Raw genomic sequence first — 19,000 nt, forward strand, 5'->3', positions numbered from 1 at the left:
CCAAGGGAATCTGCTCATCCCAAGGCACAAAGCCTCTAAATATTCTCTTTTCTTCTGATTTAAAAATTCCTTCAAGGAATTCTGTTTTCAAATTACTTTTATTTAGATGGGGCAAGGATGTTTGGATAGTTTTTCCACCTTCACAACATGTCTTAATACAAATTGCAGAAGTCTACAACACGACTCCTCTTGCTGTTTCAAAACAGTTCAATGGGAACATATGCAATGTTTTCATTGCATTTCCCTCTACAATACTTGAAGCAAACATTCAGCTGCTATTTTTCCTTGATGTGACCTACATAACAAGAGATCTGCCTCCATAGAGATAACAGTTACAACAGCTGTGGCTGATGAAAAACAATGGGGCTGTTTCATCAAATAGACGCTTCTTAAATATTAGATTTGTTTTAATTGGCCCGATTATCTCTTTAAACCAATATTTGTGATAAATATCAACCCTCCTAGCCATCCACCACTACTCTAAATCTATTTAGAAACAAAGTCTTTCTGCAATCTGGCTTGCAGCAAAGCAAAATAATAGAACAAAACATAAGCAGAACATACACAAGATGAATCAACAAAGTCCATAATGTGGGAAAATAACAAGCAAGTCATCGTGTCTTCACAAGTCATCGCAGTACAACTGACCGACTGAAGTCGCCACAGGTAAACTGGCATCACACACATCTATTGCAATTGTGAAGCCAGGCACCTCCAAAGGTGATTTAAGCTAAGGCAGTCTAACAATGTCACTGAAGAACAAAATTGAACAAATATAGATACTCAGCAATAACTAAATGAAAGGTAGGAAAGAGAGCGTTGATTTGGGGGTGGGGGGGTGGAGCAGGGGGTTGTGCCTTGACATACAAGTCCTACAACTACAACTGAAAAAAGGAAATTACAGCGTGAGAACACGTACCTTTGAATTGGATACCTCAGAGGAGAAAATTGCTATATATAAAGGGAATGAACGAAAAAGAGAGAAGGTCTTACACATAAGGAAGTCTTAAGAGACAAAACACTCAGAAAATTCATCTTTCAATTTTTCAGGAAAAGTTCAGAACTGTTGTTAGAACTGCAAAATAAGGATTACTGCTGAAGTGTAACTTGAAGATTGATCTTACAGTCCTGATATCTTTCTATGTATTTGAAATCAAAGTTTTGAGAAAGGAAAATAAAAACTCCAAAGAAGCATCTTCTAACAGACACCATGAGAAAACAAAACAAAACTAGCAGCAGCAGAAAGAGCCACTGGAAAAGCATAGGACACTATTAACCTCACAAAATTCCCTGACAGAGTTCTAATCGAAGCTTTTTATACAGGAAGGATATTTAAAAAAAGAAGTGAGAAAGAGTAGAACCCAACTAGCTTCTCTGGCACCTAGGCATACAGCTGAGCTTTTTTGTTCTGTTTTGCTCAGCCTTTTCCTCAGAAAGGTCATTCATGGGATCTCTCACATGCATTGCTGTCTTTTCCCAGGAACTCGTACAAATACAACTGATCTCAGGGGCTACACCTACTTTTTATGTTTCTTTGAAAGTATTCAACAGGCTCAGTCAGTATTAAGAACAGACATACAGCACAACTGTGTACATTCCCTTTGGAAGACAATCTTGGCTATTCTCTTCACATAAATGTAAAAGAGCTACTCACAGTTTTGCTTCTAGTAATTCAAAATGATCCCTCAGTAGGAGAATGACTGAATTAATGTTGTTTTACAAAACCAAACCTGAGAAAGCCCAAGATGTTCAAATTACTTAATTCTAGTGAACAAAAACATTTTTAAACCAAATAAATTCCCCTGAAGCATTAGCCACAAGAAACCTACAGCGTGATGCTGCAAAAATGAATCCACTTTCTTTACACCTACCATTTGTTAACCAGCTTAGGTAAGCAAAGCAGGCACATAATGGTACACAAAGCCTTCTGTACTCTCTTATCCTACGGTAGTATCTTTTATAACTACTGCAAAACCTTGGTAATTAACATTGACAGGTCTGCAGCTATTACTGTGTCATTCACCAAATTCTTAAGATAAATAAATTCTACGGTGAAATTTAAGAGTGTAATGGAGTTCCACTCCTCCCTACCCAAAGGAGGTGCTCACATCTGAAATCTTTGAGACTTTCCAATATACTGTCATAACAATTTTCATCATTTCCTTTCACACAAGTAGGGTTTCATATCAGTCTTCAATATACCATTCTAAACAATTAAAAGGCAAATGTAGTTCCAGATAAAACTAACCAATTTTTGTCCTTAATTTTCAGAGCGAGTTTAAATGTCCAATGCAGTCAACTGGAATATACCATGAAATTCAGCATCCAGTAGAGAAATCTCTCACAAGCTCAAGGCACCTGAAAGGTTCAGTAAACAACTGCTATGGCTCTGGTCTTGACCACCTTCTTTACACAGCCTGGTGCATTAGAACATTTCTGGAGTTGAGTATCTTCTGAGAAGACATGTTTTATATAAGAACACAAATAACAATATCATATTTGTCTTTACTCAGTAGATAAACAAAGCTAAAAATAACAATAGAGGTAGAGCATACACGTTTCTATCTCATTTTGCAATAGTCTACATGTAGGTCAAAACAACTTCTAACAGGGGTGGTCTGCAGACAGGTAAAGAAGCACATGTGAAAACTGAACTAAAACCGAAGATTGCAGGGCAGACCGTGCAGCGCACAAATGACGCCACACCAGCCATGGGAAGGACAGAGCACGTTAACATACAAGTAGAAGCTGAAGGCTGTGAAATAAGTGCTAGAGACTGCAGGGAGGCAAAGTAAAAGATGAAAACTGGGCAGCAGGAAGATATAGGCTCTTGATCATATTTAGGAGGGAAGTGGTAAGAAAAGCACAGAAATTTACAAACTGTGCCATGGAATCTTCAGTTTGTAGTTACCCCATCATCAACAGAAAATTCAGTTTAGTATTTCCAACATTTAGTTGCAATTCAGTTCAGAAGACAAGAAAAAAAAAAAACCCTAAACACAGCAACAAAAAAACCACACCCAAAAAAACCCCACCACCAAAAACCCCAAAAGAAGCTGTTAAGTCATAGTTGTAACCCACAAGTTGTCGTTCTCAGGTGTTAAACAGGATGATGAAAAAACTATGTTCAAAATTATCCAACTGCTTCCCAGAAAAGAAAATCTGAAAAACATGAAGTTGAGTCTAAAGTATACAACTTACAGAACCCATATCGAGTTCAGAAAAAGCTATCATTTGTCTAACCTCAAGGTTCATTTTAATCTAAAAAAACCCATGGCTGCAGCTGTAGGAATGAACAAAAGCCATCATCAACTGAAAACAAGAAACAGGAAAACACAAGTTATTTTGCAGTAGATTCTGACTGATACCCTGAAGTGGCCTGCATGGCTTCACAAACATAGCCTCATTAGCAAAAATAAAGTTCCACCTTCCATGTTCTCACCTTTAAGATTTCTCATCTAGATGAAGAAAAAAAATTGAAGTTAACTCAGTCTCTGTCAAGCACTGGACTACACAATACAAACGTGAAGCAATATTAAACAGGTTTAATTTGCATTTTGGACAAATACCAGCACTGTTCAGAAATGCAAACACATAGAAGCAATTAAACGGACACTACTCTTCTGTTTTCACACATCTTGTAAAAAGCTAGTGGAGTTATCTTAACACAGTAGAGCAATCAAAATGACTTGTTTATTTCTATATGCTAATTATTAGATCCAGTAAAGTAGAATGGTTTCAAGAGGCTTCTGTGCAATGATCTGAGGACAGTGCAATTTTTCCACCCGAAGTGGTCTGACACATGCATTTACAGCTCTTGAACCTGGAGCTCAAGGCTAGCCATCCTGTTCCTCATTCTCTGGGCCAGGAGATTGCATCTTGGGCAAGAGTTTCTATAAAGTTCACAGGAAGAAGATAGGATTTTGTGATGTGTATGAAGTCTTTGAGATTACTGATTAACAAGAATCTCAAATGAGGAATACATACATTCCTCAATACAAAGCCTCAGAATATAACCTTAAAAAAACCACACTACTCTTATCTGGAAAGCAGAAAATCAAATTCAGAACCTAAATGCCTTTGTGGCAGTGCTCTCTTACACTGTAGACAAGCAGGCATATGGTAATCTTGAAGGGGTATGTCTGAAGTAACAAAAAAATAATATTAAGTCACACAGACATTAGCTTTCTTACTGTACCAATTGGTTATGACTGTCTAGTTTGGCAGCATCATTCCTCAAGAGCCAGGACAGAAAAAAACCCCAACATGGTAGTCTGGTTATAGTCATTATTTCGGAAAGGGGGAGCAACATTAGGAGAAGTAAAAATGTTAAAGGGAATTGTGCTGGTCCTAGATTTCTGCATATACGCTTCTACATATTATTCAACTTTATTGTTTAGATTACCGCATATACTTTCATGAAAAAAAGAGTAGCTGTAAGCTTTTGTATCTTAAAAGTTACAGATCGTTCCAGATTTGAGAACATTAACACGAAACCTCACTCATGCATTTTTGAGTAAACTTTTATCCCTAGAAGGACTTACATATGTAAGCCTCTATTATCCTCAACCAGATACCACATATTGCTTAAAATTCAGTGTTCCCAGTAAGTATGTTTTAATTACATAAAAACTTTAAAAAGCAGTTTGATACAAGACGTGTGCCACTCCCAACGCTATTTTCTACCTTTGTTGTAGTGCAAGCTTGTCATCACTCTTCTGCAGGGTCCACGTTGAAAGTGAACTATTGAGAGAGATGCTGAATACTTTGTTCCTATATCTATGTGCAATGCCTACAGTGCTGGCTTTCTAATCGCAAGCTTGCAGACACCGCGTGGGTCAAAAGCACGTACCATCTGGCATAAGACGCACAGAAAGGGAAGAAGATCACAACAGCCCCCAAACACCAAATTCGCCTCAAGCCTGTACCACAGTCTCTTAAGCACATCTCTTACACCACTGACTCTCTCTCATCTGGAGACCTTTGGCAGCAATCGCAGAAGCAGGAGTGGCTGCCATCCCCCACATGGCATGCTCGGCTTTCCCCGTTCCTCTTCTGAGAGCCAGGAAGCAGCAGAGCAGCAACAAAAGCAACAAGCCCTTCCACGCAGAGACGCTCCACGAGCGCTGCGGCCAGACGGAGACGGCTCAGAACGGCCGCAAGCCCGGGCAAAGCCCCGGTGTCCTCACCTCCGTCCCCGGCAGCACACCACCGGGCCGAGGGCATCGCCGACCCCGGCCCTCACGTCCCGTTAAGCGCCGACTGAAACTCGGCCACGCCGAGCCCAGCCGCCCCCCGCTCTCCCCTCAGTAACGGTCTGTCCGCGCGCCCGCCCGTTTCCCTCAGGTAACGGCCGGGCGGTCGCACCCCACCCCGCGCCACCCCGGCAGTCGCCCCCGGTCAGGCCGCCGGTGCGCGGCGTGCGGCGGAATGACAGGAGCGCTCACCTTTGCAGCCGGGGGAGCTGGGGCTCTTCCTCTCCGGGGAGCTCCTGCCTTGCTCCGGCGAGTGCCGCCGGTGCCGGACCCAGCCCGCCGCCGTAGCGCTGCCCTCCGGCAGGGGAGGCAGCGGAGAAGAGCAAGGTGAGGGCCCGCAGCCCAGCGGCGGCGGGGACGGCGGTAGGTGGTGGGGTCGAGGGGGGCTCCCCCGCGCCCCGCCGGCACGCGTGGGGCTGCCCCGCGAGGAGGAGGCGGCGGCGGCCGCTGAGGCGGCGGCGCCGCCGCTTCCCCCTCCCCCCGGCGTCTGCGTGGCCATGGCGGGCCCGCCGCGCCCGCCGCCGCCGGTGGGCGCCGCTCGCGTGGGGCTGATACTGCGCGAGGCGGGGGCCGCGCGTGGCAGACCCCCGCCCGGGGCGCTCGCGCTGCCGCCGCCGCTCCTCGTGGGGCTGCCATGTTGCTGCTGCTGCTGCTTGAGCTGGAAGGGCACCGTGGCCCGCATGGGCTGGAGGCGGCTGCCGGCTCCCGCGCCGCCGCCCGCCGCCGCCGCGCCTCCTCCCCCCAAGGAGGTGGCGGGGGTCGGGGAGCCGTTGCGCCTCACGCGCTGGTGGGACATTGTCCGCGGGGAGCCGGAGCTCGCGGAAGACCGTCGGTGGCGGGGAAGGCGGAAGACGCCGGCAGGTCCTGGCGGGGGCCCGACACCTCAGGCGGCGGCAACAGCAACGGCCCCGTGCCCTCCTGGCCGCCGTGCCCAGCCCGGGATACCCCGCGTTGCCTCCGCAGCGTCCGTCCGCCTCATCAACAATAGTGCCCTGGCCGCTCGCCCCGCCCCCCGCGCCCTCCCATTGGGCGCGCCGCCCTTCGGCTCGCGCAGCTACGGCGCCCCCATTGGCTGCACGGCGCGCTCCGGAGTGGCCGAGCCTGCGCGGGGCGGGAGGGGAGGGGGCAGCGCTTAAAGCAACACGCGGCGGCCGGCGGGGCCGCGCGCTGCCCCGGGCACGTGCCGCGGGAGGGCGGGCTACAGCCATCCCCCGCACAGCCGCGGCGGCCACTGGCCGAGGGCGACCCCCGCTCTCCCCGGGTCGGAGCGGCGAGGCTGGCGCTGGGGGTCCCGTCAGACGGACCTGGGCGAGGCGGGAAGGCTGGAAGCCGGCAGGGATGGCGGCTGCGGATCCCCCTCGTGTCGGAGCCCGTCCCAAGGAAAGGGTTGTACGTGAGACGCAGGGCTGCCCAACTGTGTTATCTCTAAGCACAGTCACTATAGGAGAGGACGAGGGCTCTCAGGGGTTTATCCAATCTCTCCGCCACCAGCTTGGCGTTACCGGTGATGGCACCAGATACAGGGGTAATATCCAGGCAGACCTGACCCCCTTTTCCCTTAGTTGCAGTGTTTACTCTTCTCCATTAGCTTAGTTGCGTCTTCATGGCCATCTTATACAAATGCTTGTTAACTGCTGGCATCCTCTTACCCTGGTTTATACGTTACAGACATGAACACATGCATGGAATAGGCCTTAATTCATGTATTTGGATCATTTAAATAGAAGGTAAATACACTAGCACCTTCAAGACACAAAGGAATCAATAAATCCTTGCTCTGTCTTTATTGCACATGCCTGTTCTGGGCTACCAGAACTTACCCAAATTCTTGTCAGTATTGCTCTACAAGTTGCATGTTGCAATTGAATACCATTGCTATGATACAAATAGTGTGACAACAAATTACATACTGTTCTCTTTTCTTCAGCTGGGTTGTGCTTGGGTTTGTTTTTTTCCCTCCTTTCTGATTGAAGCTTACTTCACTTAAAAAGTCCCAACTTTCCCTTTGAAGAGCTCCATTGTGGCTGACAAGTTTAACAAACCTGAAAAGCAAGACTATGTGCATAGGCCCTTCCTAAGGATGCCTGGACACTGGTCTACCTAAACCCTTGAAGGTTAAAGCTCTTGTCAGAGTCAAGAGCTTTTTATGAGAAATCAAACTGGCAAAAGAGAACAGGACGGATGCGTTTCTGGTGATGAGGTTGTTATGAAGTTAGCTTTTGCATTCTGAATTAATTAAATTTCTTTTGAAGGACATTATGCTTGCTCACAGGTCCTGCAAATACTAGTAATATTGCCTGCAGGATAGCCAGATGGGTCAGCCAAAACAGGCTGCAAGAGGCTGTGCCCGGTGTTGAGAATTATCCTGGGCTACCCCTGAAAGTATCTGTGTCAAGGGAAGGCACCAGAAGCCTGGCAGGTCACCATCAGCCCTACTGTATCCCTTTTTTAAAGTTTGCAATTTACTTAAGTCACCGTATAAATTAGACATACGGGGCCACTTCCCCATCCTTTTCTTGTAGCCATCACAAGCTCTGCTGGTACAATGTGGCAAAGCATCAAAATCCCAGATAACTCACTTAATTAGTGAAATGTCCAGGAGACAGTGCTCTCCTCACCAGGAATGGCCGAGAGGCAGAGAACAGTATGGTCTGTGTACCGCCGGCATTGGAGGTGAAGGAATCTCATAATTCCCTTGGTCACTCCTTGTATATATTGAAAAAGAACCTGAGCTTCACAGTGCTCCACAGGTAAATGCCCAGGAGGTAGAAAACCAGCACCCCGGCACGTCCGGAGAAATAAACGGAACCTGTCTCTGCTTTGTTGGCAGCCCAGGACAGCACACAGTTATCCCAGAGCAAGTTAACCTGTGCAGCATCTATTTCACTTCTTTGCTGCAGTTTTCAGTCAAGAGCAGCAGATGCAATCCCTTTGCAGTTCTTCCTGCTGTGACAGCACCCGCTGCCGGTGCCAGTAGAGTTGCTCATCAGGCTTTCACCCCTTGGACAGTTTATTCTCCTCAGAAATACTGGGGTTGTTTGGAAGCAGTGTGCCATAAAGATAATTTTAAGGCATAAAATATTCTGAACACATACTAATTCTTGATACTGTTTTGAAGAGGCCAAAAATGAAAGGTATTGATTCATGTTTATTTGCATGATGCACGTTATGGAGCCAAGTCACGACTTTGAATACAGAAGATATCTATGACAATTATAGAACTTCCCACATTATTGTCACACTGCAAAAATGGCACTGCTCCACAGAGTTGTTATGAGAATATAAAGCAAAGCATTTATGTATACTGCTCATCAGCGGTTGTATTGCTTTACATACATTAGACGTGAAAGTTCAACATGTAAAGTCATGTACTCAGACCTAATCAAACAGCGTACTTCATGCATTAATTTGTTTAAGCTGTAACAAATGTGTTACAACAGGATCTTACTCCCACACCTTATGGAAATAATGGAAACTACTAAAGCAGGATTATGAATTACTTGAAAATAGTTTTGAAACTTTTTTTTAATTACACAAAAAACCCTAAAACAAAACCCCAGCCCCAAATAACTTGGATCCAGATCCCCCCAGACTCTCCTTGTAATTTCCAGCTCCCAAGATCTGGGTTTGTTTGAGCTGTCACACTCCTTACTGCCTTTGGACTTTGCCAAACACTGTCCAGGCAACTTTGAACAACACATTTCATACGGTTTCATGTGGAACCTTTAGGCTGTGGGTTTTTTGCACCCATGACACCCTTACTCTGGCCATAACACCTAAGTTAATGGTGTCAGCAATGATAAAAAAAAATAGGAATGAAAATCATCAGCACAGAGGCTGTGAGCCTCCTGCTGGTATCACTTGAACCAGCCTTTTAGTGACCTCAGTCACTTTAGTGACTCCACCGGAGTCACACAGGATCACACACACACACGGGATCCATCTCTGCGTCTTCAGCTCCTCTCTGCATCAGATTTAAACTCGTTGTTGGGTATGCTCACATACCACCCTGAAGGGCCACCCCAGGGAGGTGATGGGCGCTCCCACCTCCCACCGATGTGGAGGCACTCGGCACCTAGCCAGAGGCCTTCGGAAATGTACTGCTTTGTAGGCATTGTTGGGAGATTAAATCTAGGTATTGCAGGCATCCCCTTAGGTGCAAGGTGTTGGTTCTTTCTTAACATATGGTGTGTAGTAAAAGCTGCAGATACAAACAAATTGATCCCAATGTTGGAAGCATATCAAGAGTGCCCTCAAAGGCAGACTGATAAAATGCACAGAGCGGCATGAACAAATCTGCAACCTGCTGAAAATAGGGATGTAAACAAGTCAGGGAAGTGGTCAAAATAGTAACCCTGAACGAAAAGCAGAGAAACAAGGATCAAAGAGGTTTAACTGAGTTCATAGGCCCAAATCTCACTGTACAGCTATCAAAACAACTAATACTTAGGGAGTTTTGTTGTACTAAGGACTGAAAGTTTATGAGTAGAACCGCTCACTGCTCATAGTAATATATATGAGAAAAGCGTACTGTTTAAAATAATATCAATAATAGCAAACCTTATGGAAAAGGACTGTGCTCCAAGGAGCTTCAGATGTGTTCTTGTCTTATTCTAAAATTAAGTGAATGCAAATCAGGACGCATAAAGGAGTATACTGCCTGAAATTGTTTTACCTACAGTTGTTGCAAGTGAGATTGGAGATTGAAAGATTAAAGATTCTGGGAGTCTAATCTAAACATTGGATTATGCCCCAGGATATTTCCCTGCATTTCTCATCTCTCCCCTGCAGAGTGAGTTTGTTTTTCTTGTTTATGTGGGTGTTCAACATCAACAGGCGAAAAAGACATTTAATAAAAAAATAGGACAAATATAATAGAATTTGCTTCACACAAAACCTGTAAGATCCTAGTTAATGTTCCAGAATATCTGGGGGGATTTGAGGAGGAAAGCAGATTGAAATAAGGTATTAAGATTAAAACAATAAAAAACAACAGATGGGACCTTGGACATAAATCAAACTACATGCGATAAGCAAAAGACAACTTTAAGCAAAATGTGCTCTTGCCACATTTTATGAAAGTACAATCTTTAAGAAAAGTTATCATATAAATAACATCCTGAGGCTTCAATGCATTAAGATAACACATTTTTGACATTTTCCTCAATGCAACGCTTAACTGCAGGCTTGAGAGGTGTTTCCACTGCTCATTCATGGCACACATCATTACCTGGGAGAAGTATGTGGTTAATTTCTTTAGAACTCAGTGCTAAGTTCACCGACATGCGACGTGTTTTCCCACACGTACAGATCAATTTTCTGAACACATGTTAAATGACAGCAGCAACGCTAAGCAGCAACCTCGTTGTGCGGCCCAAGGAGTGGGGCAACGGGAGCCAAGCTTGGTTCGCCAACATGAGCTCTCGCCAGCTGACGGTGACAGCAACTGTTCTTGGGTTCTGTTGAGGGAAGAGAATGAGCAGCAGAAAAGGCATGTTGTCCATCACATTTCTGAATCTTTGGTTTTGGTAACATTGAGAGAAGCGGCCTAGTTCATTTGAACAAGACACAGTTTATTCTCCCCTAGGTATCCTGCAAGAAAGATGCTGAGTGGTAATTTGCACGTAATTCCTCCCCTCCAACAATAAAACTTTCCTTCCTTTTAGGAAGCAAGTAATTTTTCTTTAAAACTATCTTCCAAAACCTTAATATTTTTAGCACATATTTACAGAGCTTGCAAATATAACACAGAGATTTTTCTGTATTTGTTGTGTATAGAGAGATAACGTGTTTCTGTATTTCTAGTCTCAGGGCAGAAGAATGTGTATGAACTATAGACGGAAACTTTTGATTTAGAAACATTAAACAGGGATAGCTCCTACAAGCCACTGGCACAATTTCTGTACTGTGAGTATAATGGAACTGTATACTGTAAATAATGTAACATATTTATTTCAATTGTTGACATCAATTAATTTGATAAATGACAATTTTTCAATAGTGTAGATTTTATGGCCATATTGTAGGATGATAAACATTGTGTACATGCCTACATGAATAGGCATATATAACTATAGACATTTTTCACTTTAGAGAGCAGAGAAGAGAGTTCGGTCCTTCTGATTCAGGCCTACAATCTTGTTTTGCTTCTGTTTGTTTTCATAGCATTTAGAAAAGCTAAAGAGATTGTGAAAAGCATGTTGGCATGGCGTATTCATGCACTGAGAGGCAGTGACAAAATGATTTTGCTTCTCTCTCCGTATACATATACTACCCCTGTAGCTAAGCTAATTAACTTTAGCAGAGTGTGTGATGAAGTGGGAGCATGGCATTCTCTGATTTGGGAAAATATCTACTTAGAAAGAACGGATCAAGCAGTGGTCTGAATCCTCCTTGCGTTTAGCCGTGGGGGGCAGGGGAGCTTTTAACTAGTTTGGTTACATCTCAACCAGAGATCAGTTTGTCCTCATGCATTGCACCTCGCATTCAGCCTGACTTTGCCCGCAGGAGAGCCAGAGAGCCATCACCGAGAGAGGGGATGTGATCTTTGAGAAGGTGAGAAAAGGAAAGCTGGGCAAAGCCCCAAGCCCCACTGCTGTTGGCAGCAGGAGAACGTGTGAGCACCTCCCGTGGCTGGCTGCTCTGCCAGGGTTAACACGCTGCCCAAATCAAGCCTTTTTAGTACCTCTGCTTGCTTCTGTTTGGCTGCAAATACCTCACGTCTCACTTACAGTCTCTGCTCATGGCTTATGTGAGCAGATGGGAACTTCTGCCTGTCTGTGCCTTAAAAGCACATTTCTATCCCTCATGATCACAGGGTAAAGCTCAAACACATGATTTACTTGCACTCTGGCTTTCCAGAACCAGACAATAAATAAAATTAGCCTGCTTAATGGTGATTTTAAGCCAGCTGTTTCGGAGGCCCGATTCGGAATTTTTAATGGTCCTGTGAGAAAATTCTTGGCATGGCAACAGAAATGCAGGTTCCCAATAAATACCTTCCAGCTCAGCAGAGATCCAGCAGGGCCTCGCTCCTGCAGGAGGTTCTCTGGCCACCCATACATGCCTGGGCTGCACCAGTAGAGCTGACGTGTGCAGCAGCAGCAGCACCCACCTCATTGACTGGAGTCAGACTTACAACTTGCTGCAACGGTTTGCCTCAGATCTGATTTTTTAACTAATCCAGAGACCTGGAGGTGCTAGAATTTACCATTTACAACATATCTGCAGGGGTCAATTACTGCCTTTCCAGGAAGAGGAATGGGGGAGGGGGAGAAAGGAATTCAGAAACCAGGTATAATTTCAATATTATGACAGACTGGTAAAATACCAGTCTCTGCAAAAAATACAGACTAACCATCAGTAACAAAACCAGGAAGAGAGCACAAACTAACCTCACTTCTTATGCGTGCAATTCCATGCACATAAAAGCACCTTATGAAAACCATATTTTTGGTCATTCCGATTCGGAAATCTGATAGCCCGTGGCATGAACTTCTTGCAAACAAAGGCTGCACTAAGTGATAGGGGGAAGCAAAAAAAGCCTGTACCATTCCTAGGAGCTGCTTGCAGGCCTGTGGCAAGCAGCGGCAGTAGTAAAATGAGCTATACAACCTCTGTACCCTCTTTATCACACTATCCTTTTGTATTAGCACTTGGCAGGGACAACAAAGAAACAGCGCCAAAGACAAATGCTGAGTCCTACCATGTTGCTGATGTATCCCTACCCTCCCCCATGCTCCTTCCCCTCCCGCAAATCCACCTCATGCACTTGAGGTGCTGCCCACTGGCTTGTGCCCCTCATCTGCCCAAACCATGCCTGCTCTGTACTGGGTGTATGTCCTCATTCTCCAAAGGTGCATGCACCATGATAGAGGGTCTTGGAAAGTTCCTGTCCTTCCCATCAGGAATTTAAATGCACCTGGATCAGGTGTTTCCAACCTTTCCCAATATTTGCATCCTTAACATTTCTCCAGCGCCCATGCAAGCCTCACCTGGAAATGCTGTTTCTCAGACGCTGCATAGTAAATACAGACTTGATTTCCTTAATCGTCTTCCACAGACCACTCCCGACAGACAGGGCTGCCCCAGAGCCTACCAGCTGCCCTCAGGCAGCGTGATCTGTTCCCTTTGTAAAAGAGGCACGAGCGATCCCCAAAGCGTGGCTGTGGCTCAGATCGCCATTTGGGGATTTCTCGCAGACTTTCCCTGTGGTACTGAGAGCTGAAGAGAGGAAGTTCCCCCACATAAAAGCCGAAGACCCGAGTGTGCCATTTATATTCTAGGAATCGAACCATTTCAGCTCTTCGTTGGATGGAGAATGCCAACCTTTCAGGCTAACATGAAAAGCTGAATTTATACAGATACAAACATTTTGGTATAGTCGAGTTTTCCAGCCTGTGGAAAATTAACCTTCTTATCCAATAGAACGTGCTTTGGGTCATGGCAGCCAGCAGATGTCTATAATCTCCTGCACGTGGAGAATTTCCATAACATCAGAATTAGCAAGAAGTAAATGGGGAAAAAAAACCCTGAATGGAAACAAACGGAAGACTGACGTGGCTGTGTTCCACAAAGTACGTTCTGCAGCTGCATCACTGCTCTGGAACAAAGGGGAATATAATTATTGTTGTTTTACTTTCATTTCCCATTAGCAAAGCAAAAGCCGAATAAAAGTGGTTGTTATTTCTGCAGGAGAGAGCTGGCTGAGGTGAGTATATGAGGTCACGCAGGAAAATCGACAAGGAGACTATTTCTTAAGCCTGAGTAGCTCACGCACCCGCTGAAAAATATATGGGTAAAATTCACCAGTACCAGCCTTGCTGCAGAGCTGAGTCAAGGCTCCTCAGTGTCCCTGCGGGTAAAGCTCAGCCACACCTGCCGGGGTAGGGCAGGACTTGGCTGCTCTTGCTGTTGGCAAGGAGCGATAACTGCTGGCAGCGGGTGGTGGGGTGTACTTTTTTTGTCACAGCTCCGCCGCCTGCCTTGGTAGCAGCAGCCCCTCCGTCCAGGGCACTAGTGAAGGTGGAATGGGCGTGCAGGAGCTCTTGTTATTTGTGTGTTGATCAGGTCAGCATCCCTCCCTGCAGCGCTGCCACCAGCTTCTCTCCCCTGCTCCAGAGGCAGAGCAGCCACCTGGGGCAGGGCAGGGGTCTGTCGTGCCCCAGGGAAACGAGAGGTTCATGTGGTTCTCACCACTCCGGGTGTCCCTGGCCCCCACTGGCTCTCCCTGGCTACAACCTCATGGGAAGTCTGACTTCCTTGGAGCTGTTCCTGGGAGGACTTCAGAGGTCGCAGGCTCCCACCAATGCCATTGAGATCTCTGGATACAAAGAGCTTTGTAGGCCAGGCCTGTCCTTAAGGCCCCACGTGCAGGTGACAAGACCTGGCTAGCCAGCCTCTCTTTCCTGTGAGCTGGCGTTGCTCAGCCATCTTGAGCCAACAGTAAGCCACTGCAGGTAAACTCTCTTTCAGGCAGGGACCTTCTCCTTGTCAATAACTGTCCTAATCTGCTAATCCTTTTCTGAGGCAGAACCCCCCTACGGTAGCTGCAGATCCAGCCTGGAACATGGAGTCTGCCTCCTGCTCGCCGGGGAAGCAAGGCTTGTCATGGTCCCTCCCCGTAGCCAGGGGGTTCTGGGTTCATTTGCGGGGCAGAGATTTGCCACAGAGGCAGGGGCTCAACCCATATGCTACTTGCCTCAGTTTATCGCTTCCTCATTTGTGACAGCAAGAAATGAAGCTCCTCATTCTGTCTTCCCTTCTTTCTTTGCATTTTGGAGGTAGTTCTTTGGCCACAGAGGTATAAGACTTGCACCACTTTCTTGTTTGCTCGCAAAAATCATCACTGTGGATAGAGAAAAATAAATTAACAAGAATTAAGTAAGGAGGAGAGATATAAACACTGAACCAACTGAGGTGTAGGATGGGTCCCACCAATCCGGTGCTTTAAGGTGCAAGATGTGTACTGCAACCCTGTAGGGCCTGGGATGCTGGGGAGCTGGTGCTGATGTGGAACTCCTTCCCAAGGCCAAGGCAAACCCAGGAACACTGGGAGCAGAGCTGAAGAAAAGAGGAGTTCGCCACTCTGGTGACATGGCATTATGTCGAGTTTAGTGGCAGTTTGTGTAAGACTTTGCCTTAAAGCTGTGGTGACCACTGCGCGAGTGAGCTTGCAGCGCGGTGATAGCGTGACCCAAGCTGGCACGGCTCTTTGTGCTCCAGGCAGAAAACTGAGGAGAACCAAGTTCCCTCCACATGCATAGGCAGAATGGCTGCCTCAGAGCTCAGCTAGCATTTGGATGGCTAGAAAGGGAAAAAAATATGGGTCTTGTTTCTTGTTTAAAGGGAAGATTTAATATTTTCCTTCTGGTCAGGAAGAGAAGGTGACTTGGGGGGGTGGTACTCCATTCTTGGGACCTTTTTGAATTAATTTCCCTCTGTTCTCCACATGGACAAGCATCCCTGTCCTAAAGCCTCAGCATCCTGATGCCTGCCTTAGAGGCAATCAGGCCATGGGGCACTAACTCCCTCTCACCCTTACCAATGGTCTCACAGGAGGTGAGAAAGAAGACATCAAATGACCAGCATCACCTGTGTTCAGGTACAGTGTATCTACCATTTGTATGGTGGTGATTCCAGTTCATGGCTCAGCTTGAAGCTCCCCATAAGCATGACTGGAAGAAGGGAAACTAGAGGAAGTCCTCTTCATTGCAAAGTGAAAAAACCCAGACGACAACTTCAAAATTACGTTCTTGCATCAGGAGTTGAAAAACACCAGGAAGCAAACCAAAGGAGACTGCAGTGGAGAAGAGACCTGTCACTTCCCAGCACCTCACCTTCAGGAGGCACAGCAGGCAAACTCCTGGCTCAGGCCAGTCCCCAGGGGAAATTTGCTGGGTCCTTCTACTGACTTAATCCATTTCTTTGGGTTCTGTTGGACAGGACAGCAGCTCTGGGCTGGGAAAGCTCCTGCTTGTAAGAATGCCATGACATTGTCTCCTCGCGGTGAGGGGAAAGAGTGCAATAGTTTGTGTGGGAAGGACAAGGGCTTGCTATTTTAATTCTTGTCCCACTTGCAAAGGTTCTTGCTTGCTGTGTTCCTCCCACATGCCTGGTTGCCATCAATCCTGCATTCTACCGAAGTGCAGCCCAACCAAAAGTGAAGGAGAAAAGTATTTAGTTTAATGCCTCTTTCTCCTGTTTTCTTTTTTTCTGTTTTTTTTTTCTTCCTTTTGTTTTTATGCATTTAAAATCTTAGCAGAAGGATGAGGTGTGCAAGAGGCAATGTAAGGCCTACTGCTTTGAAATGCCTACAAAACTGTATTTAGTTGCCAATACAAGCATCTTAACTGGCTGACCAGTGAGAATGGACAAAAAAGCAAGCAGAGGCACAGCATTAATGTAGCAACGGCAAGCCCTGATTATTTCACTGTTATCTGGTAAGAGTGCAGTGTGCGATCTGTCACATGCTGAAAGTGTCTGAAGGTCCCGTTCCGCCCTCAGTAATGAAGGAGTTCCTTATCCTTCGACCAACAAAACACAGCTGCAACAGGGGTCTTCCTCTCATTCCTGCGAGCATGTCTTACTACTCATGGCCAGTACCATGAAAAACCCACAGAAGACCATGCTTTTTGTCATTAATATGATCTTTAATAAATGGAATAATGCACCATTTTACAGCAAGCCTTTTCTTGTAGACCTAGAGAATAGCCTTTTAAATGTTCTTATCCAATGTCTCTGTATCAATACAATCTCTTTATTTAGGTTTATATATAACAAAGCAATTCTTACAAGTATTCATAGAAAACTCTGTAGTGGCTTTAACAATGTCAGCTTTCATAGTGGCATCCACAGATGATTAAAAAACAAAAATTAGCTTTTTATTTCATACTCACACTGTTCCATGAAACACAACTTATACAGCATAGCAAGGGTATTGGGCAGCTTATACAAAAGAAATAACTGAAAGCAATTATTTATAAATTCATACATGATATTTCCTCAGTCATTTGCGAGAAAAACCAAAAATACCCGTTAACAAAAGGGTTCTGATGAGACTCCATATTCTAGGGTTTCTCCCCCTCTTCCCCAGAAAAGCTCGCTCAGAAAGTAATGCGCTCTTTACAGTCTTTCATAAGGAAAATGGCAGTTTCACATCTTCTTATTTCAGCTTCTACAGAAGACCAAACCCTAGAAATCAGTCTTTGCCATGTTCATTTTCCTCTTATGCTGCATTTGGGGGGAAAATAATCAACAGCGATTGTAAAATATGATTCCAGCTTATATAAATGTGAACAGAGCACACTTTCCTCTAGAGACAAAAAGCAGACAAGAAACATTACATACAAACCTTTTTAAATACGTTTCAATAGTGTGAAAGAGAGAGGAGAGTCACAAATCAGGAAACTCAAGTGACAAACTGAAGTCAGCTATAACCTGGACTTGCCCGTTTCTTTGTTCTGGTGACTTTTTGCAAACTACAGAAACATTAACTATTTTCTTTCCTTTTGAATAAACAAGATTGAAGTGTGATACTTCATGATACAGTTCTGAAGCACAACAAAAGTGAATCAAGTGCTCTAGAAATAAACCTCATGCATTTTTGCTCTGTGAATGGGCTACAAAAATTGACTTTTTGGAGACCCTGAAACTAGAAGTTACGAAGTCTAATTATTTCTGGTTTAAAACAGTTACCGGGCAAGATGCTATGCCCCCGACGGATGGATGTATGCTCCTGTAATATACCTGCAGAAGCCTGCAAGAACTTTGAAGAAATCCTTCCTTACTGTGACTTTTTCTGCGTCTGCTGAAACACGATGGACGCATTGAAGTTAACAACTGAATGACTTGCAAGTTTACACGATTGCTGATCAACAGGCTTTTAAAAATAACTGACAATTAGATTATGAATTAATGTAACTTTGACTAGTTCCTGGTTATTATGCACAAAGGTAGATTAAAACCACCGCAAAATAAATAAAAATGGGCATAAAAACTAATTCATATTAGTAACGCGCCACAGCAGCCACTACAGCAGACCTGCACGATGCCCAGATGGACACCGAAGGGCTGTGGTGTAAGCGAGCATTTCTCTTGAAACCTTCCCCTCCCACTGGTGCAGTTCCACTCCTTGACAATTCCCACGGCTGCGCCGGCACCGACCCAGCCTGAACCCAGGCATCAGCCAGCGCCCCTTGGGACGCCAGCGGCCGGGGTTCACCCCTCTGGTCCCACATTCCACCTCTGCTTTCCCAGGCCTAATCCTCCCACGAAATTTTTAAACCCACTGCCAGCAGAACCCAACCCTCCTTTGCCCATACTCAAGGCAGACGACTCTTCGATTTCAACAGCATTCGGCTCAAGCGCTGTCTAATCTAACCGATGAGATGCTGATTTCCTCAGGTAGGCTTGTGCCAAACCAAACACAACCCCCATTCCGATTCGGAGGAGTACCCAAATCCATTACCTGCAGAAGTGGAAGTTCTGCTACCAGTTTTAGTCAGTACAGAAGAAGCCTCGAAATGAGAAATCTGATTTGTTACTATTTCACATAAAAACTGAACCTACTGGGGGGTGGGTGGGTGGTGGGATCAAAAAAGGGATTCTATAGTTTTATATGACGATATAGAAGCCTAAAATGTAATTGGATTCAATGGACAGAAATACTATGTTTAAATGGCAACCACGCACATAACTATAACTACTACATAAAAAAGCCTTCTAAAAATTACATTTTGGATTAT

General features: G+C 45.3%; 1 protein-coding gene across 1 annotated transcript in view; it reads right to left on the minus strand.

Annotated features, from left to right (window-relative positions):
- FAM117B (family with sequence similarity 117 member B) overlaps positions 1-6,254 on the minus strand; it is a 30,855-nt gene extending 24,601 nt beyond the window's left edge. Inside the window, exon 1 of the mRNA XM_063341854.1 lies at positions 5,448-6,254. Within this exon, the coding sequence (XP_063197924.1) occupies positions 5,448-6,051 (604 nt within the window). The 5' untranslated portion in view covers positions 6,052-6,254. The remainder of the gene's footprint in view (positions 1-5,447) is intronic.
- Between the last annotated feature and the right edge of the window lie 12,746 nt (positions 6,255-19,000).

Source organism: Chroicocephalus ridibundus, chromosome 7 (assembly GCF_963924245.1).
Source record: "Chroicocephalus ridibundus chromosome 7, bChrRid1.1, whole genome shotgun sequence".
Taxonomy (NCBI): Eukaryota; Metazoa; Chordata; class Aves; order Charadriiformes; family Laridae; genus Chroicocephalus; species Chroicocephalus ridibundus.